Below are 26,145 nucleotides of genomic sequence, written 5' to 3'. Positions count from 1 at the left end.
AAATGTAACCTCGACTTCCCAAATTCTAATCAATGGAATATAGCCTGCTCTTAGAAATTGATCAACACTTTCAATAGCACTTCACAACACTTGGATATCATTTATTAGCTTTATATGAGGAAATGCACCCTGTATTGATCAACATTCAATATAACATTCTTTTTCATTTATAGGTCAAACTCTGTTTAGGTATGTTAAGATATTTCATTTGCTCATTTTATTATCTTAAAGTATACAATGCATTATTTGGGAGATAATTAAAAGAGGCACTATAATAATGTAGGTTACCTCAGTCAAAAACAGCATATATATCGATCATTCTCGGTAAATGGCTCAAAAGGAATTTAAACACTTCCATAATGCAATAATTCCTGTTTCGTTTCACTTCGCCATTCAAATTCCATGACAGAGTACATGCAGGGATTCAAAAGCCCCTAACCTGGCTAAGCATCTTAGGGAAACTTTCTAAATGCTGCAGTGTCAGTTCCAGACATTTAAGAATATGCCCCAGAGCCACTCACTGAGATATGTCCAGCCTAAATTTGCTGTGATGTTTCAATAGCTCTAAAGTATACTCTTGAAAGCTCTGACTAAATCATAGAATCACCAGATCCACTTTGCAAACTGACCAGATGTAATCAGATAGCCCACTGAGAAAAATGCTCAGTCAAGATATTTCACACATCTGCTCTGATTTAGCCAAGTCTGTCTTTTCTACTATCTTTCGGTGTCACTGGGATCAGAGTCTTCCCAAGCTCAAAAAGTGCAAACTGCTCTCTGAAAGAAGAAGAACTATACATGGGTGGTCTAAAGTCAACAAAAAAGTAGACCTTCAATGGGAGAAAATGGAGAGACGGTGAGTGACAGGGCTGTAAATGGCAAAGAGAGGACAGAGAGCACTCTATGAGTATGAGCTGTGTCATGAGCATGCATTTATCCTACTAGCATGTGCCACTATCTGCTTTGTAGACTGTCATCCTGCCACTAATTGCGTCTGTGTTTTATCATGATGCCTTGTTATCTCCCATAGGGTCCTTAATGTCATGTCAAAGGAGTCGGCCAGTGTCCCCTTAAATGAATTCAAAACCTCTTTTCACTACAAGCAAGAACCTAACATCAATAAAGAAGTGGGACTTGGAGAGAGATGGAGCAATGGGTTTTCTCTCACCACAGATGAGATGCTACGATAATCGAGTGACTATAATACCTGTTACTGGTCACTGTGTACACCATTACTTCATGACCTTACTGCAGGATTGCACCAGTGCTGGGCCAAAGTTTTCATCACTTTGCAAGCTGCTACTCAAACATGACGTAAGAAAAACTCGCACAAAAAACCAAAACAAAAAACATTAGTATCTAACTCCATTCTGAGGTCAAAGGGTGAGAGGATAGGAGCATGAAAACCAAAAAAAAAAAAAAACCACAGTAGAGAGAAGATGTAAAAACAGTGACAGAAAATAAGCAGTTGGACAACCAACAAGATAGATTAACCAGGGAATGCAGCAGTTTTAGGAAACATCCAAGTCTTCAGGACACAATATAGATGCAAATTGATCACCTTATCTTTATTTTTTAAAGCCGTTGTTTCTGGAAACATAAAAAGTAGAGGTAAATAAGACCAAAGTCAATAAAGCTTTAAAGCTGTTGGAAACTCCTCAGTGATAAAACATTCAGCATGAAATGAAACTAAATCTCAGAGGCTACATTGTATCTGATTTTCACTGGTTTGCGTGAGTAAGCAAAGGCTTATGTGCAGGATTTATCCCTTTTATTGTTGTTTTTTTGTTTTTTTCTTAGCTCTGTAATTTCTAGATGCCAAACATGGTCAGGACTTAGCTTTATACCTACTAACTTTGCTGGAGCCTCTGTGCGATTGAAAACTGAGTAACTTGTTATGGCCAAAACTGGTGTGGAGAAAAAGGGGACGTGATATCTGCTGTGAGATGGTGCAGATAAATCACCCTATAGCAGAGCGGAGTGAGCAATCTGTCTCTCACCACTGCCTGTCTCATAATCCAGCCATTTGTCAAAGTCTTTGAGACACCCAGCATGTGGCAGGGCCAGGCCAAGCACATTGATCCAGGTAAGTATTTCCTCTCTACTGTTTCATAAGCGCTTTAGCCTTCTATACATTTGTGAAGCTTCAACTATATAGTGGTAACTTGAAGTGAATGAGTTATGTTAGCAATGGGATAATGCCAATTGCAGGTGATCTCAATATTTGATCTTGTAAGACACAAACCCTCATCTTCTGTGACATAAAACGTATTAAATGTCCCTATAATATGTTGTATTATGGCATAACTGTCACCTTTACATGGTCATTCTCCTGATCCACCTAAACCTACTGTTTTATTTTGCATATTCTGCTAATTAAGTCTGAAGTTAACAGAATTTATCTGTGTAGTTGATTCTCTAATGACGAGCATGTCTGATTAAATTATTAACCATTATTTTTATTGCGTCCATCCCCCAGAGTACCGCATTGATGACTGTTTCAATTCAATTTCAGAAGGATGGCGGGGGGGGGGGGGGGGGGGGGGGGGGGATCCACCTGGGACGCAGACAGGGCTTAAAAGGTCAACCTGTATGTACTAGAAATAACAGAATCTCTGTGAGGAGAAATGAGAGGGTTGGTGCTTCAACATGAATACACTGTTCATGTTTTAGTTGCCATTATATGTAAAATGATAAATAAAGTCTTTGGGTAATTTCAGGGATCAAATAAAACACCAGGAAGTCATTGAGCTTGGGGTACAAAAGGATGGCTTTCTTTTCCCCTTGAAACCTCATTGCATTGTAAAATTAATGAATCCAAAACACATGGCACTTAAATAGAAAAGCACAGACTAAGAAATGCCGTTGCAAACAGTATTTCACTCAGGTCTGTATACAAAGTGTCCCTGAATGCTCAATAGGAGACATCAGAGAGAATTGATAGCCTACAGGAAGTGTTTAAATCCAAGAAGTCTTAATTAGCAATTCCAAACATGCTGACATTTCCCATAAAATACACTGTGCTGTGTCTGCTTGATTGCTAGAAACCAAGTGATTTCTTGTTTTTAGAGTTTTCATTTTTCAAGGCTGTGTCACTGCATTACCTATAATCAAAGTAAAGAATGCCCTGTTGGGTTTCCTTTGAAGATTACACCTACAGTACCTAATGTGTTTTTTTGGTGACTGCTTTTTTGAACAGCACTGATTGCATCATGAGCACAACTGTTTGAATAATAACTGTCAATCTGCCACATTGAAAACAAAGAATGACAAAAATAATGAAGACTATAGTAAACTGTTACTGTAAATCATCAGAGTTACTATCACTTCCTAAATATTGACTTTCACCCCTTGAACATAATTCATATGTTACATAGAAGGTTGGCATTTAGAAAGCCTGTGTAAAACACCCATTTAAGAACATATTCTCTGCATGATGAAAAGTAAAAATGTTTTACATTCACCTGACACTTTATTAGGTTTTTATTTGTTACCCCTTGCTAGCACTAGGTTGAACTCTTCTTTGCCTTTAGAACTTCCTCAATTCGTCAAATATTCCTCCGAGATTTTGGTCCATCTTGATATAATAGCATCATCCAGTTGCTCCAGATTTGTTGGCATCCACGATGCCAATCTCCTGTTTGACTACATCCCAAAGGTGCTCTATTGTATTGAGAATTGGTGACTGTGAAGGCATTCTGAGTTAAGTGAACTCACTGTCATATTCAAGATACTAGGTGGAGATTATTTGAACTTTGTGATCTGATGAATTATCCTGCTGGAAGCAGTGTTCAGATGGATACACCATGTTCACAAAAGGATGGACATGGTCAACAACAACAACACTCAGATAGGCTGTGTGGTCAAGTGTTAAAGGGACCCAAAGTGTTCCAAGAAAATATCCCCCACAGTATTACACCACCACCAACAGCCTGAACCCCTAATACATAGCAAGATGTAGCCTCGCTTTCATGTTATTTATGCCAATTTTTGATTTTACCATCTAAATGTTGCAGCAGAAATCAAGACTCATCAGACCAGGTGCAAATTGTAGCCTTGGTTTCCTGTTTTTAGCAGAGAGGAGTGTCGCCCAGTGTGGTCTTCTGCTGGTATAGCCCACTTGCTTCAAGATTCAGCGTGTTGTGCATTCAGAGAAGCTCTTATATAGAAGCTCTTATGAATATAGCATATGATTATTTGAGTCACTTTTGCTGTCTTATCAGCTCAAAGCAGTGTGGCCATTTTCCTCTGACATGCCACACACTGGATATTTTCTCTTTTTCAGACCATTCTCTGTAAACTCTAGAGATGTTTATCTAGGAAAATCCCAGGAGATCTGCAGTTTCTGAAGTACTCAGACCAGCCCATCTGGCACAAAGAACCATGCTTTGTTCACAGTCACTTAAATCACCTTTCCCATTCTGATGCTTAATTTGAACTTCAGCAAAATGCATTTATAGGTCAGTGACACTACATATGTTTATTATTTTCCAAACATTTCTATTAACAACCAGTAGAATAGGTGTGCTTAATATGGCGGTCGGGGGCTGTATTTACCTCTGGTCAGTAGGACAACAATCACAATTGTCAAGTCAAGAAAAACAACAATGAAATGTTAAAAGAGAAAAGTGTGCCTTGGCTGGCTAGATTTGTGTATCCACCTGGAGAGATTATAAACTGATGTTGCATTGCAAAGGATGGTGAACCAGGAAGGGCCCACGTCAAGCATACCAGCTGGGTCACATGTGGTACTAAGCAAATACTATTTCCAACAGGCTTTCCCATTTTCAAAATGCATGTGATGTCCAGACAATCGATATAATCTCACCTCAACAACATTACCATCACTTTGCCAAGGTTAAACTCTGACTAATACATAAAGCTGAATTAAATGCCATATCAGGTGCAGAAAAAATGCAATGCAAAAAAAAGGGCCATTCTTCCACAGTTGTGGTCATGTGTCCTGATTAAACACTCCCACACAAGTGTGCCTGGCGAGGTCATGCAGCACCGTTCAATCATTCTGCCACTATGACAGGCAACCTTCCACCCACCGGCCACGCACATCCTCCCCTGGGCTCCCTCCATTAAATAAATTGTGCTGTAATAATCTCTTGGCTCCCAATATTGGTGGCTGAGCACAGAAGCCTATTTTGATTACCCCACTTTCAGGCCAAGCCAGAACCATCTGTAATCCCCATGTTTTACCATCACTACATTAAAGAAGGAATTATTTAATGGAGACTGAAAGAGAAATGGTGTCATTATCCTATGCTTTCTGAAGCAGACATTTCCCCCACCTTTCTATGTAGATTACCACTATAAGAAAATAAGAAATGGTTGGTGACAGATCATGCTTACACTTTGCTCTCTGAATGTCAAAAACATATTAAACTGGGCTACAAAAATGCAGGCTTTAGGCAACTGGCACCCAGAGTGTGACTCCCGCTCACCACAAAGAGGAGAGTCATCCTTGTTCCAATCATGTACTGTATGTTGCTCCATCTCATTTTTCAATAAATCCAATGATGGAAAGCTGAAGGCCCCATGAGACCCAAACAAATCAATGGCAAAATGTAGTCTCAAATTAACTGTAGTGAACCTGACTGAAACAGAGAATGCTGTTATTCAATCAGATCCCCTATGCTCAACACACAAACATAATAAAACACAGAAATGCATGTGAGCACTCAGACTGGTACAGTAAGCATGCTGTATCCTCAACAGAAAGCCAGCAGCTGTTAGTGGCTGCTAGTGCTTGATAAGGCTGCTAATTCTTGATAAGACCTGTAAAGCTAAACTGCACAACTTTTAAAAATATCTCTGAATTCATGAAGTGAACAGTGATGAAAATACTTATTCCATTGATATCTTGCAAAGTGTAAAGACAGTTTCTGTAGAGGCAGCACAGCTACCAGCTTTACTCATATCAAGTACACTGAGTTCTTAGTTGCCAGTTTAACTGTAGCTATGATGATAATATGAGAAATTTTCTACTGTCATCAGTTTGAGGTATTGGGTGGCAATAAATTCTCACTCAAGCACTGAATCCAAAACCAGTTAACAAATAGCAAATGGTAAGATACAGCAAATGCCTTCAGCAACAACGAGTATAATTTTATCTAGTCTGTAAATTGCCTAAAAGTTGACTCCCTTTACCTTTATTTCTGCATTAATATGCACGGTGGTTACTCTCTCTTATATGTTCTTTGCAAAAGAATATCAGAAGCAAAGTTGTAAAACATGTCAGTTCAGATTTATTATTCCTGCTGTCTACAACACAACTGAATGCACATGAGGAATAAAAGGCTGTTGTAAAAGTGGACCTTGCAGAAGAGATTTGCCTTACTGTTCCAAAGGGATTTAACTGATTGACAGAAACTGCAGGACAGCCGACCTCATTCTGAGAATGCAATGGCGGTAAAGTTCCAAAGCTTAATAATAATAATAGAAATAAAGTTTGAATGCATGACATCTTCTTTTCGATTTCTCCAGGGAATTGTAGAAGACTTTCCAACAGATGTGTCCTCTGGGCCCTGAATTGCTAGATAATTAAAAGGCTCTTCTTGATCAGAAGGTTGCATACTAATATTGCACCTCATCAGTTGTGTAGAAGTCTCCACAATGCTGTTCCATTGACAGACTCTTTTCAAAAGGCTCTATGCAAACAGGTAAGAAAATAATAATCATCTGGTTTCCATCATAAGAAGAAGACAGAAGAGCCATTCTGTGAGAGGGATGTCGTTCTGTCAGTCAAGCACCAAAATATCCTGTCTATAATATTCTATGACTTTTATTGCTCTTTATTTCAAGGACATACTGTATTGATAGGTGTCAGCTCTATCGCTTTTTCATGATTGAGACAAGAAAAAAACTTGCAGAAAGGATATCTAAAAAAAATCCAGTCTGAACCAGAACATAAAAGGCAATAATCTCAGCACCAATCGTATGTATTGTTCAAATACCCTATAAAACTCCCACATATATTTTACAGCCATCACAACATTAATATTTTTCCTTATACAAAAGGTACATTGATAAACCGGTCTTATTTTTTTTCCGTTACCCTCTGGCAAACTGACCGCATCTGCTCACTGTGAGTTGCTTGCTCAGAATCGAAGGAGGCTGTTCAGCTTTGGATCTGGAAATTAGGCTGTAGATTGGATTATGATGCCATTTTTAATCTGCCTTTTTCCCTTGCAAGATATTGCTCCTCCCCTGCTTCTTAGTGTTATACAAAACTTGACAAGAGGAGATTTTGCTGAATTCCGCTACAGTGATGACTGTGATTCCTTGTGACACTCTAATTTGAGCTTATACAGCCAAAGCTTTGATGCAGACATGGGAATAAAACTTTTAGTCACAGAGACCCTTCTCCTCTCCAGGCCCATTAAAAGGTCCCAGATATCTCCTTGTGTACTTTAATTACAGTCATCTTGCACTGTCCTTTTTCCAGATTTTGAGGTTGTAGGCAGTCATGTGTCTTCTTTCAGCTTCACTTTGTCAAAAATTAAATACTAGCTCTGACTCAGTGGCAACAGACATTCTGGCCTAATGTGCTATGTTTTCCCATCTTGCTTCCAAATTGGTCTGAAATGCTTTTTGAGAAATGTGACTACTGTTTTTTTTTTTAAAGGTTCTCTTGATATTGACTCCATTAAATAATTTAGCAAAATTAAATGAAATGTGTCCTTTGTCTTTTTCATGTTAGTCACAGCAAAATATGCAACACTCCATGCAGAGTTAAATAAAGCATAGACTTAGCTTTTCCCTGTCCTGATTGCGTGCCACATCTGTGGTTTTAATTGTACAGTTGAGTGATTGCAAAATCATAGTGCTGAGTGCTCGTAGCACAAGCAAATGGTTCTCAGATCACCAAAATGTTTAATTATGATAATATACAGTATCCATCATCATACCCCAAACAAGTGGGTGGCGACCTCATTTTTTTTAAAAATTACTTCTCTCTCAGTGCATCTGTTTATTTTGACAGATCTCAATGACAGAGTCAAACAAGTATATACTTGTTTTAGGATCTTGCTCAAAGACACTTCAGAACCAGTGGCTGGTGCCAAATCTCTGACCTTTCAGTATCAGGACAGTCTCCCCAAGCACTAAATCACCCTTCACCTGACATTTAACATGGTGAGTAAGAGAGCAGAGGGGTCAGAGAAAACACAACCAGCTGGGAGGAGCATAACAAAAATGGCAAACTGTCTAATACATATCGCACATCATCCTGATGGCATGTCCTAAGTGTGTTTGGATTTACATAAAGTCATCAACAGTGTAGAGTATACCTGCAAACACACACACGTATATATATATATATATATATATATATATATATATATATATATATATATATATATATATTATACATGTGTGCGCACGTGTGTGACTGAACACATTACCAAGCCCACCCAATACTCACATACACACCTGTATGCTACAGTATCATTTAGTATACATGAATGTAGTTTGGTTTAAAAGGCTATTGAAGCCAGTCTTACTTGTTAGTTAACAGCCTCTGTGTAGCCATAAATCAGAGATACTTGGCTAATAAAAAAAATGAAGGGCAATAAAACCACAGAGTAAACTGCAGGCCTAAAAGAGAGTGCTGTCTCCCTCCATTCATGTTTGCTGTCACTGAAGGAGGAATTAAACATGATCATTTCTAAACCACTCTTGAAATATGATTTACATTAACTGTAAATAAAATAAAATAACCCTATTTTTAAATTAAAGTACAAAGAAAAGCCCATTACAATAATTTAGAAATGTCAGCAAAAATGTCCTCCATGCTGAGATTTTCTCTAACTGCTGAAGAAACCTCCAAAAAGAATGAATATTTCATACTATATAGAATTTATTATATAAGAAGGGTTTAATCCTAATTGGGACTGGGTTGTGTCATGTGATGGGTTTTTCTGTAACAACTAAATGTGTCGGCAGGCCTCTGTAGCAATATATATCGATACACTAAAACTAATGAATGCGAAAAAAAATCTGAATTACTCTGTGAAATTGGTTCATTCTAAGAATTCTATTTTTTAAAAGTGAATGTTTTGGACTGGAGATACAGTCTTTAAATGTGAAAGAGTAAGGTGGAAAGGTGGTTAGTAGAAAATTTAGCAAAAAGGAAAAAGAAATGGGCTTCTGAGCTGAGGAATGCCCCAGTAAATGAGACATACCATGAAAAACATCTGGGCCTAGTCACAGTAACATCATGTTTTTGTGAACCTTTTCCCTTTTGAAATAAGCAAGTGTGATGTGACTAAATTTACCTGAAATCACTGTAGGGGTGAATTATCCAAAATCCGGCGGATTTAACCCGCTCTTGTTCTCGTTCAACCGCCTTCTCACTTCCAAACATCCTCAGGGAGAACTTGTTGACCCCTGGTTGAAGCATTGCTCCTAACTGTCTGTGTATGAACCCAGCCTGATATAATCTCTCGTCGTCCGGCAGAATTTGATCAATGCCATCCAACTTTATAAACCCTGACTGCTGGTCTGGAGAATCATTTTGGGCACCACTTCCACCGCCACTGCTGGCCTCCTGCGCACCTTGATCCGGCTGCCCGTCACCGATTGCTCCAGGGGGGCTCTCTTCGCTCGGGGTAACATCCCCTTCAGTGATGAGGCGTCTCTCCTCCGCAGAGTCTGAGTCGTGCACATGTCGACTTGTGATGGACGAAAGGCTGCCTCGAAATCTCCGACAATCTCCATTTGAGCTGGTCTTCATAGGTCTCCCTATGTCCGTCTCCATGATCACAGATTCCCCACTTTTGGTCTCGCCGATGCCTTTGCAGCTTCCTCCAGAGGTCGGCGACGGTGACGGTAAAGGCTTCATCCTAATGCTCTTCCTCCGGGTGTCCTTGTCTGCGTCTTCTCCTTCACCCATTATAGATGCTTTCTGTCCAATGTGCTGTGGCAAACTGTAGAGCCTTTTACGCATGGAGGAGTGCAACCTGTCCATTATGACATTGAGACACGAAGGAAATATTAAATAAATCCAAATTTACTAGCCTGTATTGTACTGGTTATTGCCACAAGCCCCGCGCTCCCTATCTGTTTGTGAGAGCGATCAGTCTGGAGCTAATCTGAATCCCTGAAAGCCTGCTACACATGACACGGACCGCCGTGGCTCTGCTGAAACAGATGAGGGATATTCTTTTTCATACTCAGACTACCTGACAGTTTGCATATGTCCTCACACACAGCCTGGGCGGTCCGCTTGGCCACTGCGTCCCCGATGTACATCTTTGTGCCGTTCCGACATTGTGCGCAAAAGTGGAAAAACTGCCTGAAAGTCACCTTAGCGTGACATGTGAGAGACGTGCCGACGGACGGTGATACAGAGACCAGAGAAAGGTCATGCACGACGAAGGATGCTCTTTTCACAAGACGTCTTGCCAGCTTTCATAAAACAACGCAACACAATCGTGCAAAAATACAGTAAAGCATTCCAGGGACCGCTGACATCACTGTTCCATAGTCAGGGTGCGTTTTGGTGAATTGTGAATATTCATGATGCTGATCTATTGGGTTGCCATAGGAGCGAGAACTGCAAATAAGCTCAGCCCACCTTGTTTAAAGGGGAAAGCTCTCTCCATTCTTAAAATGTTCTCCCATTCTTTTAAGTTAAGGCTACAGGTAGCCAACATGCCCATTGTTAAAACATGATGTTGTCTTCTGTTGGAAGAGACCAAGGACCCTGCTTGCCATCGCTGTAATCAGTCTGATCTACTGCGTAATTTGCGCACACTAATACAAACGAAGCTAGAATCGACTCGTCTATAATTTGTTAAGAAGCTCTTGTATAAAATTATTGGTATACGGGTGGATTCTCAGATGGAAATAAACAAATCTGTGATCTCCTAATTCAAGATTATTTTTCCAATTCCGTGTATTTATAACGTAGGATGTCACACCCTTTTGTGCTTATTGTTCCTTTTATTTTCAGCCTAGGATGATAAAGAAAGAAAAATAGGCTAAGGGATTTTGTCTTGTGAACGAAGCCTTATGATTCTTTAATTTCATCAATGCCTTCATTATGAATGTCCTTTTGTTTTTGTGTTCCGTTTTGTGTGTGTTTTCTTTTTTTTTTTCTGTCTCATTTCATTCATTTACAGTGCCTGCAGCACAAGTATGACAGTTTCATTGCAAGGACATCTTTCGCTCATGTCTTCGGTACAGCTTTACAAAAGCTACATTGTTACTGTAATAGCTTAAACAAACCCAGGATAGTTGTGTGCAGCATCCTTACAAAAGCCTTTTAAAGCTAAAGCAAATTTTATCAGCAATATTTTGTAGATGATTAAAACACTAATTAAACAAGCCTCACTATTAACAAATTATCTTATCTTGTGTCACTTCCCCAATGTCTAAACTGAGAAACATCAATGCCAGCAGTTTCTGAAGAAAGGTTATATATTCAAATTTAGACAAAAAACTTTTATCAACTATTCTAGTGGATTATGCAGAACTGCAGACACTGAAAAATAGAAGGCAATTTGCTAATGCAAAACAGCTACATTATAATTTAGGGAATCTCTTTTACTATGCTGAATTTACATAATGTAACTTCCAATTCCCAAAATAAATAAATAAATAAAATAAAATGAATTGAATCCTAGCCACAAATACCTACAGCATTTGGTGAAAGCCCTCCTAATTGACACACTAATACAAAGCAGTGCCTTTCTGCAATTCTATTAACAAGACCATTTACTAGGTCATTATTATATATATTTTTAAGAACTTTAACTTTCGAAAATCATCCATATTGGAACAATTATGTCCTTTGAATAATAATGACTGTGAGTTATATTGGTTGCAAATGAATTACCCAACTTAACTAAAAATGCAAGAAAACATGTTTTATGACATTTCAATTGAAGATAAATAATACAATTTGTAGCAAACAAAAGAATAAATGATCAATTTGTAAAGTGTGTAAGAAACGCTTCCCTCTACACCTGTGATGTCAAACTTCCCTCCGACCCAATGGGTGGGTTTGCAAACTGTGAAAATTACAGAGCAGGTACAATTCTGGACTTTTCACTGCTTTTTGTCCTTAAGAATAAATCACATCATGAAAGACTGAACTGATGATTTCATCTGAGTCATTTCATCTGAAATAGTTTTACAGCTTCCTGACTGACAAAGACGACAAACACAAACCATTAAATAAAAGAAAAGGATTTCCATTAAATGACAGAAAAGTTCTTTTTTTTATTATTGATGAACAACGACTTCCTTTTTGAGTTTCTGTGAAGTAACATTAGAACAAAGTCCAAGTTTGTTGTCACTTTCTTTACAAATTTTACAGTTTTATTTCTTAAAAGCTGGGCAGTGCAGTGGTTACCACTGTTGTTTCACAGCAAGAAGGTTGTGAGTTTAACTGCACGAGAGCCTTTCTGTGTGAAGTTTGCATGTTCTTCATGTGTTTGTGCTGATTCTCTTGGGTATCCTGCTTCCTCCAATAGTCCAACTGTATGTAATGTGTTGGGTTAGGTTAATTACTTATTCTAAATTGCCTATAGGTGTAAGTGTGAATGGTTGTCTGTCTCTCTCTCTGTGTCAGATTGGCAACTGTCCCCAACACTCCTCTATGGTAGCCAGGACACGCTCCAGCCTTTTTCACCCTGAAAAAAAAAGTGGAAGAGAATGGATGGATGGATTTCTTAAGAGTGCAAGTCCATTAACTCATGCTGATGGATTCATTGATGTAGTACAGCACACTTTTTTGTAATTAGATTTGACTGACTGAAAGAGGTAAAACACATCAGGTGGTTTGTAGGAGTTTATTTTATAGATATTAGGTAAAGTTCAAGCCGGCCCACTTAAGCTCAAATGGGGCTGTGGCCCAAAACTAAGAGGTTGCCACCCCTTCTTTACACACCGACTCTAGGGCAGAACTTAAATCTACCACAACCTGTCTGCATTACTTAGAACTCTAAATATATTTTTGAATAATGCATTTTTGCAATAACGCAAATATTATTAACCCTACCTGTGTTTTCATCTTCTGTCTCACATCATACCTTAGCTTGGGTGTGGTCACTGGTGTATGCAGATATTTGAGTCTGTATATATACTTTTGACCCTGTGTAAATGAGAGAAAATCCAAACTAAAATCTTGTGTACCCAAATCCTGTCTTTTAAGGTAATTAAAGATTCATGCTGTACAATCATTGCTCCCAAGAAAAAGAGCAGTTCAAAGGAATCATTAAACACCCATAATTACCATGACATGCATGGCTATGATCAGTGTTTGTAAACTTCTAAACACAACTGTATCTATATATCTAAGAGACACAAACTGGGAGTTACTTTCAAGCTAGGATGGCCATTTTGAAATTCTGCTCTGAGAACAGAAAACAAAATTAAAATAGAAACTGCTACATGCACTGTTGTCTTAATGTGTAGTCCAGTAGGACATATTGCCAGCTCTTATCCCAGTGAACAATGTCACTGAGCCAGCATTCAACAATACTGGAGCACTTGAACTAATGCATTATAGTTAGTATTTAGCTATCATTATAACCACACATTTAACTATTAATAATGGAACATTTCAGCAGTTTTTTATGCTCAAAATAAGTTAGCACTTAGATTAAACCAAAAGTCACACTTGAGCTGTCAGAGGATGGCTGGAAAACGATCAAGCTGTCCACCTGCATCTGAAACTGGAGTCACACTAGTGATGGGATTTCCAGCTCTTTTTAGAGAACCGGCTCTTTCGGCTCGACTCACTAAAAAGAGCCGGCTCTTTCGGCTCCCAACCGGGTCTTCAGGTTGTTTTGTTGCTTTAATTAATTAATTATCAACACCAATATAAAATTATGCACAAAAGGAATTAGTAATGTAAAAAAACGTGGTTTTCTTTATGTATGTTTATATATAAATATTTATGGGGGCCCCTAGAGACGAAACACGTACAAACTCCAAAGCACTTAGAAATTCCAAAGCATGCACAAAGTCCAAAACACATTTCTAGCGTTAACTGAACTTCCAAAACAGAGCTACCTAGATCACTTAAATTACACAATCGAATTCATATGTCTATTGTTTTTGTATTAATACACAAACACTCATATATATATATATTGAAATAATTTAAAAAAAAACTTCATTTACCTGTTACTACCACACACCCAATCCGATTGTTGGTACATCCTGGCTTGTGTAGCCACTAGGTAACAAAAGCTCAACACAGCCCCTAGCATCCTGGAGCACTTCCGTTGTGTTTTGGAGTTTGTACGTGCTCTGGAGTTTGTACGTGTTTTGGAATTTGTACGTGCTTTGTCTCTAGGGGCCACTGTAAATATACTTTTATTTATTCATTCCACATAAAATGTAATAAATAAATTATAAAATACAAAAACCAACTATTTACATTTCAACTTTTAACTACTTAAATTTTCAGCTTTTTCCTTTTAAACAAATTTAAAGTGAAACAACACAAAACACTGCAAACCACAACACAATAAAATATAAATTAAAATATTGGGAAAAAAGGGGGAAAAAAGAACGCCCAGATCTTTAATTAAGGGAAAGGTTGGCATTTAGAAATATTAATATCACACTCAACTGACAACGTTTTATCTTCCCATTGCACTGATGGGTGGACAGTTCTTAGGTGTCTGTGCATGTTGTTTGTGGAGCCGGCTCTATATGATATCCTTTTCTTGTAGACTCTACACTCTGCCTTTGTTTTGTCAATAAGATTGAAATGGTTCCAGACTTTGCTTCTTTTCTTGGTGTCACTCATTTTCTTTACTGTACCTTTCCAATGTGACGGTGTTGTCTCTTGTTGTTGCTCCCGGCTCTCTTTCTTTCCCTCTCCCTCCTGCTCTTGTTGTGTGCTACTGCTGTTGCAAGTGTAACTATGCCTGCCCCCTCAGCTCAGCACTGAGCAGAGGGGGGAGGGGCGCAAACGCAAGGCTCTGTTTGCCGTCTCTGCTCAGCGCAAACACAAGGGTGACTTCCAGCGTGAAGCGAAAAAAAGTGAAAGAGAGGGCAGGAGAAAGAAAAAAAAAACCGCATCGTTCACTTCAAAGACCCGGCTCTAAGAGCCATTTCGTTCGCGACCGACCCATCACTAAGTCACACTCCCACTGTACATCCATACAGCATCAAGTGTTCCAGACTTGCTGGGTCACATGTGGAGACATGAGCCAGCTTCCTGCTGAGGAAGTGATGCTGAACCTTGGGTTTGTAACATACACTGTCACATGTTTCAAAACAGCTCCCTGCAAACCCACATTTTCTTACCACTGTATATATTGCACTGTAATACTGACATTACACAAGTATTGGGCAGAGGTTTGGGGCAAAGTGCTTTAAAGTAATCCAAATCAGCACTGAGTGTCATGTCTCTTTAATGTTACTGTCACCTCTGACTATTTAAAAAAAAAAAAAAAAAGCCTCTCAGTCCGTCGCTGACGTTAATTTTCGCGCGCGGTCCTTGTTTCGTTCAGGCTCTTCTGCTGGCACTGGATTCTGCTATAGCTCGTTGGGTTTGACAGAAAATATCAAAAAAACTACTCCGCTGCTGGAAATGATCGCCACTCGTATTTGGAAGTTAAAACGCTATGGGCGTTTCATCCCTGGCTCTAAGGAAACAGGTGTAACACCGTGGAAGGTAACTGACCTTCATTTACGTATTACTAAAAAACCTTGCCCTCTAGCTAGCCAAACTTTCCTAAGCTAGCCTAGCTGTATTAGCTTTCTGCCTGACAATAACTTCAGTCAGTGCAGCGTATTGGCCAAATACACACACGAATGAAAAACGTACTTAATATATTGTTCATTAGGATTTTTATTTAGAACCCACCTCCTAGTTAAGGAAACGTGTCTAATTTTGTGACTCATAAAGAGTAGCTTTCCTTTAGCACCATAACTGTTGATGAAACCCCAGAGTGGTGTTAATCATCTCTAATAACAACCATTTTACTACGATCATTTTAAGTTATCTGCCAGCCTTAGTTAAGCTATAGTATAATACCTACAGTATTGTGAAAAAGCCCCCCCCCCCTTCTTTATTGTTTTTTGGTATTTTTGTTATTTTTTAATATTTGCGGGACATGTTTCAGATAGTCTGACAAACTTTAGTATTAGACAAAGGTAACCAGAGTAAATAGGAAATGCAGTTTTTAAATAATGATTAAATTTTTAAGCTGAATTCAATTTCACTAGCCAGGTCTGATTACTGTCTGATTACTGTCAGACTTGCTGAATCAAAAAAATAGACTTAAATAGAACCTGTCTGAAAAAGTGAAGCAGGCTGAAAGATCTTAAAAAGCCACACATCATGCCACAATCTAAAGATACTCCAGAGTAAATGAGAAACAAAATCATTGACATCCATAAGTCTGAAAAGTATTAAAAAGCTTTTTCTAAGGTTGTGGTACTCTAGCAAACCACAGTGAGAGTCATTATCCACAATTGTTGGGCTACCAGAATTACTCCAAGAGTGCACTGAAGACTCATCCAGGTCAGAAAAGAACCCATAAGAACATCTAAAGAACTGCAGGCTTCACTTACCGTAGTTAACCCTTAGATGCACACGTGGGGTCAAAAATGACCCCATGGGTTGTTTTTCTTCAAAATCTTTAAAATTAAAAGTTGTAATATATTCATATTCCAGGTATTCCTCATAAAATATGTTTGTAACATGAGGCCATTTACATTTTTATTTGTTTTTTCATTAATTAAAAAAAATGCAGTTTTTGTATCACTACCCCACTCTTCCACAAGTGGGGTCAAAAATGACCCCAAGCAGTTCCTATGGAATCTTCTATGAAACCTTCACTCTTAGCAACTCTGACTGTCCCACTTACACTTCTGATGGATCAGGAATTAATTTTTACACAGTAACATACATGATTTATAGTCAGGGCTGCACATAAGTGGTCCGCAGGTGAGCATTCGCTGTCAAAATAAAAGTATGACCGGAAATTCAGAGAATACGCGCTTCTTTTGCGGTGGAGGAACACCAAAGTAATTGCTTATGGAGCTTGGTTCTACGACATCTATAAGAGTTCTGAACAAATGCCTGTCCTCCTCCAGAACATCTTTTGTACGCAAATGCGCGTTCCAACTTCTTATCTGGTACGCGTCTTTTATTTTGTCAGCAAATGCGCACCTGCGGACCATTTATGTGCAGCCCTGTTTATAGTTTCCTGTGCATTTCAAACATTGTCAAACATTTTTTTTTAATATTTAAAGTAACATGGCTGCTATGAGGCCAGCTAGGATCCCTGTGGACCTTGCCCTACAAAGAATCCAGGACGGATGGGATGACGAGCCCTTTGGAGGCATAGACTCAGAATCTGACATCTCAGACATAGAAGACCCAAACTATTGTCCCCCCCACTGAACAAGGCCAGTCAGATACAGAGGAGTCCTCTGATGAGTCCTCTGAAGAGGAAATCGATATTGAGTCTAACAGAATGAGCCCCTCTTACTGCTCTAGCCACAATATTCTGAATTAGTCAGCCAGGGCTTGCACCTGGGTTTAGTACTGCCTCCCCAATAGATGTATGGAAGATGTTCATGTCTGATAATATAATAGAAGAGGTGCTGACATGCACAAAGATGGAGGCACGAAGAGTAGCCACAGACAGGGGAAAAGAGTGGAAAAATGTAATCAAACATAAGCTCCTGGCCTTCATTTGATTGACCATTCTTGCAGGAAGTGAGAAGAACTGGGATGTACCAGTCGGTGTGCTTTTTGGGAGTCCTCTGCATAACCCATTGTACCAGGCCACTATGTTAATTCAAAGATTTGAAGATATTCGCCCTTTCTTGCACTTTGAGGACCAGAGCCTACCGACTGAAAACAAACCACATGGCAGCTTTACGCTACATATGGGGCCTGTTCCTGGTCAACTGCAGGCAGAAATTCATCCTCAGTGATTGTGTTACAGTGGATAAACAACTTGTGCCTTTCAGAGGGAAGACCCAGCTTCTGCAGTATATGCCGAGCAAGCATACAAAAGTGATACAAGTGATACAAAAACTGCAATTTCTTAAAATTAATGAAAAAATAAATAAAAATGCAAAGGGCCTCATGTCACAAACATTTTTTATGAGGAATACCTCAAATATGAAAATATTACAACTCTTCTTTTTAAAGATTTTGAAGAATAACAACCGAGTTTATAGCAAAATGCATTGTTTCTATTTGGGGTCATTTTTGACCCCACTCATGGAAGGGTGTAGGTATTGGTAGGTTGTGCATCCAAGGGTTAAGCTTCCAAGGTGGAAAAAAATCACTGCTGACCATAAAGGCTCGTCTAGTTGATGGAACCATGAATTCTGTTTTCTACCAGAAAATGCTGAAGGAGAGTGTCGGTCCATCAGTTTGTGCCCTGAAGCTCAAGGGCACTTGGGTTATGCAGCAGGACAATGGTCCGAAACACACCAGCAAGTTCACCACTGAACGGCTTTGGAGTGGGCTTGTCAGAATCCAGATTTAGATTTGATTCAGATGCATAAATGCGTAAAAAAATTACATTTTTTTTTCCTGATTTATAAAATTACTATTTAAAAAGTATGTCTTGTATTTTCTCTGGTTATGTTTTTCTAATATTAAAATGTCTTTGAATACCTGAAACATGTCAGTGTGACAAACACTCACTAAGTAAATAAATATCTGGAGGTGGGCAAATACTTTGTAACAGCATTGTATATACTAATATGAATTTATGGATAAATATATTTTTACTGTTTTGTATGAATATAAATGAGAGCACATATTTGAAAAAGCAACTTTGAAAAAGACAACATTTATATACTGCTTTAATTTAGGGTTCTGTACACATTTTACATAGTTGACCATCAAAGATCTTTTTTGAAATATGGAAAAAAATGATTTACAGTATTTGGCTTTCCACTTTATATCAGATGGAATATGTGCTGACTGGGAGCCCCTTTGTTTGATGGTTTACTTAGTTCTTCTGTAATTCCCATCCCTAATTTAAATTCAGTTTTGATATTCATATAAATGTGTGGTATAAAAACTTAGTCACATGTCCTTCAAGACATAAAATCAGATCTCTGGGAACAGATTAAAAATAGAACAATAACTTAACTCAAAGTTCATTTCCTTAATTTTTATGAGTTGCAGCATAAAACAACATTAAAACTACCTTCATTATACTATCTAGTAGCAGGAGGTACTTTGGGTTCTACGTCTTGCAGTGCTGAGGCACAGAGACACTACAACTGCACCATATCTTACATTAATTGTCTTTTTGCTCTAATGTTGTCTCTCTAGGAATATAGGCATATTAGCCGCAACATTAAAATCAGTATTTCTGCAGGGAAACCAGGGGTGCTGCAGTTCATGGATGTTACTTGACAGGAACCACCTACCGAAAGATTTTTTTGCAGACCAAGCAACCCCTCTTGGCAATAGACCCTCCTCTTTGCAGCCTGGCAGTGCCTATTGCCACACTCCAAAAACTGCTGAAGAAGAACTCAAGGAGCATAACTAATAGCCCAAGGCATTGACCCAGACTCCAGACTCCCCAGATTCCCAATCAAATAGAGCATGCACTTGGGCTGTTTATGCTTTCGGTATTAAACATGAAAATGAAGTAACAAACAGCTGATGGTAGAAAAAGCCTATTTATTTAGATAATTACTGCATTTTTAAAAATAATTCTATTCAAAGTATAAAAGTATTTCACTGGTTGTACCCACTGGTTGTATGATTATCTTTTTGTTTCTGTTTCTGCATTTGTTTTGTTTTCTTCATGTTTGAAAAACTCCATTCCTTGTGCTGTTTTCTTTCATTAACTGCACCAGACTCTAGATGGCAAGCTAGAGCTGTGTATTTCTTAATGACACCAATGAATGAAACCAAAATACATCTATATCATAGGGCAGCTCAGAGACATTGAGTCAAAGCATGTTATTTAAACTGAGCTAAGTCGCATTTACATTGATCACACAAGATTATAGCATTGCAAATTGTAAAATTCAGTGAAAGGCAAGTTGTGAACATTGAATTACAAGATTTTATCTGACTAACTTTATAATAATAATGAGCTATTCCAGATACTCATGAGCCATATTGGGTAGTGCATCTCTTTTAAGAACATTTTTAATTTTCATGAAATTGTATCAGGTACACATACCTTTGGGCTGTTGAACCAAGACTTAAAATGTAGCAGAAACAAAAAACATTACTGTCATTGTTATATTAATAAGCTACATTATTTATCTTAATCAGTAAAAAATAACAATGTTATTGATTTAAAAAAGCATCCTTTAGAAATGCATATATCTAGTTACTGCCAGGAAAAGCAATAACTAATTCAGTATTTTTCTTTTCATCAGGTACTTGAGGCAAAGGACAACAAACCTGAAATTGTCCTCACAATTGTGGAATCTGGACACTTGCTGGTCTTGCGGGGACAAGAAAGCTTGGTAAGTAGAGTAGGTTACTGTTTTTTTCTCATAGATTTCTCTGTGTGAACACAACATACAACAAAGATTACACATTAGTTTTTAGATCCCGGTACACCATATATTTTGTGGTTGTGGTTAGTGTGATGGGTATCTTTTTTATTTATTAACTTTTTATTTTGACTCACTTCATAATTGGTTGAAATAAAAAAATGACTTAATTCTTTAGGGAAAAAATTAAAGTAAGACTTTGGTTGTGTTCAAATAGTGTTTTATCTGGAAGATTTCTTATCACAGATTAAAATATACTAAATTAGAGAAAATGTAATCTGCTTGTGTTGTTTATTGTGTTGTTTGCATGTTTAAATATCCTAGTTCTCGTTTAGCAGCTAATGTTTATTGTGGTGTACCTTTTTATCAAATTATGTTAATCAAAAAATGATTACACTTACAGTTGTTGAAATTATAGTTGTTTGTATTAGATCACAGCTCATTTATTTGTTGTTTGTCCTACCCCCAAATTATTGCAACACAATATAACTTTCATCAATTATTAGCCATCCACTTTATTAGGTAAACATGTTCCAAAAATGCCAACCAAAGTGTGCTCAAAAGTGTCTCTGAATACACAACACATAAACCTTGAAGCAGATAGCAGCAGCAGAAGACCACACTAGTTGCCACTCCCATCAGCTTAGAACAGGAAACTGAGGCTACAGTCCACACAAACTCACCAAAATTGGACATTAGAAGATCGGAAAAATGTTTCCTAGTCTGATGACTCTTGAATTCTTCCGCAATATTTAGATGGGAGGGTCGTAATTTAGCATAAAACAACATGAAAACATGGATCTATCCTATATCAACAGTTCATGGTGGTGGTAGTGTTATGGTTTGAGGGATATTTTCTTGGGACACTCTGGATTCCTTACTACCAACTGAGCACTGTGAATATGGCCAGCAACAATACTGACCATATCTGTCGCACTTATGACTACAGTGTACTAGGGCTGCCACAATTAGTCGACTAGTCACGATTACGTCGACTATCAGAATCGTCGACGACTAATTTAATAGTCGACGCGTCGTTTGAAGCTTTGTAAGATCCCAAAAGACGCAGGAATAAGTAGCAGGATTTAAGAGTGTAATAGCGGACTGAAACAGAAGATGGCAGCACTGCATGTACAAGGATGCCAGCTGCTGTTAAACCCCGAATAAGAAGTGTCCCACAATTCATAGCGCGGCCCTGCTCAGTTTCCAACAATGGCGGCAGCTAGTTAGTTTTAATATTACTCTTATTATTCTTTCTGGGTCACAAAATAAACATTTAACATATTTTCAGGCAAGAATGTAGCTGTGTAAACTTCAAATATTTGCTCAGTTTATCAGGACACCACATATTTTCAAAAGCGCTCCGACGTTTTCGGAGACGTCTGTTACCCACTAGCTCGATAGCTAGCCGGGGTTCAAGGCTCACTAGAGCCGGTGAGAACACCGGACTCCCGGCAAATCGTTTTCAAACCCACCGCTGTCTTTCGCTACTCAGGTTAAACATGATATATAAGTCACTTAGATAACTTAAAAATGTTATTGTTTGGCTTTTTTTTAGTATTTTATTTGTTCCTGAGTAAATTGGTTTGGCTGAGGTTAAAGTTATAGTTTTTACACAGCCGAATAAACGTCAAGCAGACAGCTGATTATCAGAAGTGTGATATGCTCGAGAATATACTCCGGTGTCCTGTTATATTTTAGATAGCAAGGAGCAGACGGCTGAGTTTATTAAACTTCACCCAAACAATCTGCAGATTTCATTAAAATTTAATAAACTATCATCTTGTCTTTATTTTTAGTTAGCACATACCTTAAACACTTAAAGCTGTAAGCTAATAGTAGTTATATAAGAGCAGATGCATGCTGGTGCAATAAGCTGTACGTTTTACGTCCAGTGGATGCATGATCTGATTAGTCGACTAATCGCAAAAATAATCGGTGACTAGTCGACTATCAAAATAATCGTTTGTGGCAGCCCTACAGTGTACCTACATAAATTCTCTTGTGGCTGCTTCCAGCATGATGATGTTTGCAACGGTTAGATAGTATCAAACTGGTTTCTTGAAGATGACATTGAGTTTACTGTACTCAAATGGAGTCCATAATCACAAGATCTAAATCTAACAGAGGAATTTTGGGATGTGGTTGAATAGTAGATTAACATCATGGATTATCCAGCTGACAAATATGCAGACTCTGTGTGATGCTATTGTGTCAGTATGGAACAAAATCCATGATTTTTCGACCAAATATGGACCAATATGCACTTTTTTGCATATTACACCTTAATGAATATAATGGGCCATGAAAAAAGGGTCCAATTCCAGTACTGGCAAGCTGTAATGAAGTGCTTGGTTAGCATATGTACATATTTCTACATACATTTCCATATATGTATAATACTTTGTTTTGATCATTTTTTTAGTTTAAATGGACAAGGATGAAAATGTTTACATAACATAGTCGATGTAGTATATATGTCATTCTAAATAAACTTTAAGCATAATAATAAGAGAAAATGTGTGGAATTTTCTCTGCAGATTTTTTTGAGATCTGAGAAAGTAATCTGTTTTCCAGACAAAAGGGTTCAATGAAGGCCATATGAAATATTCTGTTGAAGAGCTTGACATTTCTGCCCAAATGTGAGGGGATTTGACTGACTTGTTTTGGATGCATCAAGCCAAATATCACTCTGAGCTTCTAAATGCAAGTTCAAAATTACCTTAATAATGTTTCTATACTATTACTAATATTCTAAAAAGAACTAAAGGCTTTTTATCATTTTAAGAAAAAGTATTTTCTTCAGTTTCTTCAAGTTTTCCTTTAATATAACAAAGAGTGCAGTTGGTCAATAAACACTTTATTTTATTAAAACTTGATGCTTTTTCATGGACATTTGAGGATGATAGTTCTCCTATTGCTTGCCATGTGTGATTTTACATAATGCAGAATGATGGCGTTATAGGACTACAGAGCGCTTGCTCCTTAATATAGTGCAGTTGAAGTCAACCTTAATTGACTAACCTACATTATTATTTTTAAAGTCAAAGCAAATGTATGTTTACAGGGTTTTTAAGTAATACCAGGCTAATGTTTCCTTATAGCGTGTTTACCTGCTTTTGTGAAAAATCTTAACAAGAGCCTCAAAGCGGAAACTTTAGGGTTATTGAGCAAATAGAGACCCCTGCAGACAGTTTTTGGTAGCAATTTTTTTTAACAGGTTTATTAAACTGTAATGCTCTTTTTTGTACTTTGGGTTTTAGAAATAATTCAGGCATTTGGCTACAAAATAAGAGTATTTCAAATTGTATTCGTGTATATTATTCTTTATATATTAACATGTCAAAGTGATCGAACTGTTTATGCCTTTGCTGCTAAAGGTCTTTGTTCTCTTATCTTTTCTCAGGATACAATTCCTTTGCTGTGTGGCTCAGATTCTATTAAAGTACACCAGAAATCTGATAATCTGATGATTCGATTTATTGTGAAGGTGAGTGGTGAGATGCATTTCAATCCCACAGAATTTATCTCAACGTCCATGGCAATATCTTAAACCCCTTACAAGCTCAAGACCATTACATTCACAACATCATAACAAATTGAAGGGGAATACTTACAAAGCAACAGATTTTAATGATTAGGTGTTTTTTTTTTGTTTGTTTGTTTTTTTGCCTGTGACGGCTGCCTTGTTCTTTTGTTGCTTGAAGATTACATTTAAGTGTCTAAATACCCGAGCTCGTTTTCCACAGATTGTGTTTTTCTTGGCGCAGTTTTGACTGACAGATACAGACTGAGTGTATTTGTGGATTTCTGCAGGGTGAGAGCCGCATGATAAGGATGCAGTTTGATGGATGCAGCATGGCAGAGGCTATAAATGAGTGCTCAAGTGCTGTGGAAAAACTGATGGAGTACATACCTGTCACCACTCAGGATTACGCCCCACCACAGCCTAATCAGCGCCCTGCTGCGGTACCTGCACCAGCAGTACAGGTCGCCCAGCTTCTATTTCATTTAATACAATTTCAACATCAAAAATAGAACTAGTGTATGTCCGTGCATTTAAAATATTTTACCAAGATGTCCACAACATAGAGATAATATGTGACTTTTCTTTTTTCTGGGATAGTCTTTTATGGAACTGGAAAAGGAGCATCCTTTATTGTGTAAATTTAAAAAGTATATCAACATAATGTAAATTGCCATAATTAAAGTTGTCACCTAGGCATTACTCTGTGCATTTTAAATAGTGGTATCACAAGGGTGTAGTCAGCTCCATCTATATAAAAAACCCAGATTGCACTCACTAGATGGTGCTATTGACAATACTGTCTTATTCTTAGAGGTCACACTGCAACTACAGTATGTGACAAAGACTATGAAATATACATCAATCATTAGCCAATAACAGTAAAAGATAAGGTTTAGAATACAGCAATTTAAACAGATTCATATACTATAATGCAGGAAAGGATTTTAAATAGTTTATGAATTTAACAGTTTGAAATCCACGACCCTTAAGCCCTGATAAAAGTACTTTAATATTGAAATTGCTGATTATGACAACAAACCAGCATTTATAAAACACAAAAACAAAAAACATGCTCTGAAAACTTTTCAGCAGTTGCAAGTTAAACTCTATAAACATACTGAACTATTGTAGGGGTGAGACTATTTCTTTAACAATCATACTCATTGTCCTTCATAGCAGTAAGCCAGTCATCGTTTCTTTCTTTATTTTTAAACTTGAAATCGTTCATAACATATGATTAACTGCAAACCAAATTCTTCTGCTTCTGGTCTTCAGAGCATTTAACATGAAGGACTGGGAAAGGAACGGACTCCACTATGGGGTTGAATTTGACCTTTAGAAAACAGACAGAATGAAGGAGCTGAGATGAAAGGATTTGAGGGGTGGAAAACTTTCAATTAGTAATAAGGCCATTGATTGGTCTCTTAACCCTCTGGTGTCAAGCTGTGCATATCAAATCTTCTTTTCTTCTTTTGTGTTTCATCATGTGCCAGCAGACTTGTCAGGAAAAAGCTGTGGGAGTTAAACCTGAGGTTGTCCGAGGAACTGTGTCCATCAAACGTCTTACCCAGGTATTGATTGTGACATAAGAGGCAGTAAAGCTAACTGCTATTAAAATGAAGCTTTAACTATGCAACATGTTAATTGTAATTTTGCAGTAGGCTTAATTTGGAAATGCAAAATGATTGTTGTGTGGCTTTTCTTTTAAATTATAAAGGCTGCCACAGGGTTCGCAATCAGTTCTTTTTTTCAATTTTACTTAAATATTTTCTGGACCTCCCACAGCACTGCTTGGGAGACACTACTGTGACTCTACCTCGAGTATATCAACACAGTTCTTTTGGACAAGGTGACTTAGAGCATTTCCTGCGTGTTTGTCTGCTGGATCCCACCTTTTATGGATTTGTAGAGAAGGTGGAAGGGGAGCTGAGGAAACTGGTTGAAGAGTAAAGAATCTTAACAACAGCTCAAGGCAGAAAGGTCAAGTTTGCGTGTGTGTGTGTGCATGTTCGTGTTTTTTCTTTTTCTTTTATTTGTTCGTGTAGGCAGTGCCTGTTGGTGGAGGAGTGTTTTGTTGCTTTGGTGCCAGTGTTCTTTGAAATTATATTACACATTAGTTGTTATGTTACATGGGCCAA

General features: G+C 37.9%; 2 protein-coding genes across 2 annotated transcripts in view; one reads left to right on the top strand and one right to left on the bottom strand.

Moving 5' to 3' along the window:
- The window catches only part of hcn4 (hyperpolarization activated cyclic nucleotide-gated potassium channel 4), a 62,970-nt gene extending 52,120 nt beyond the window's left edge, over positions 1 to 10,850 (bottom strand). Inside the window, exon 1 of the mRNA XM_063478656.1 lies at positions 9,288 to 10,850. Within this exon, the coding sequence (XP_063334726.1) occupies positions 9,288 to 9,979 (692 nt within the window). The 5' untranslated portion in view covers positions 9,980 to 10,850. The remainder of the gene's footprint in view (positions 1 to 9,287) is intronic.
- Positions 10,851 to 15,549: 4,699 nt separating this feature from the next.
- Positions 15,550 to 26,105, top strand: rec114 (REC114 meiotic recombination protein). Its single transcript, XM_063465991.1, has 6 exons — positions 15,550 to 15,652; positions 20,359 to 20,448; positions 23,885 to 23,968; positions 24,295 to 24,468; positions 25,504 to 25,578; positions 25,793 to 26,105. The coding sequence occupies exons 1-6, from the start codon at positions 15,569 to 15,571 to the stop codon at positions 25,955 to 25,957; spliced, it is 672 nt and encodes a 223-aa protein (XP_063322061.1). The 5' UTR covers positions 15,550 to 15,568; the 3' UTR covers positions 25,958 to 26,105.
- Positions 26,106 to 26,145: the final 40 nt, after the last annotated feature.

The sequence above is a fragment of the Pelmatolapia mariae genome, linkage group LG1 (assembly GCF_036321145.2).
Source record: "Pelmatolapia mariae isolate MD_Pm_ZW linkage group LG1, Pm_UMD_F_2, whole genome shotgun sequence".
NCBI classification, from domain to species: Eukaryota; Metazoa; Chordata; class Actinopteri; order Cichliformes; family Cichlidae; genus Pelmatolapia; species Pelmatolapia mariae.
Note: the sequence above shows the minus strand (reverse complement) of the source record. Positions and strands in the feature narration are given on the sequence as shown.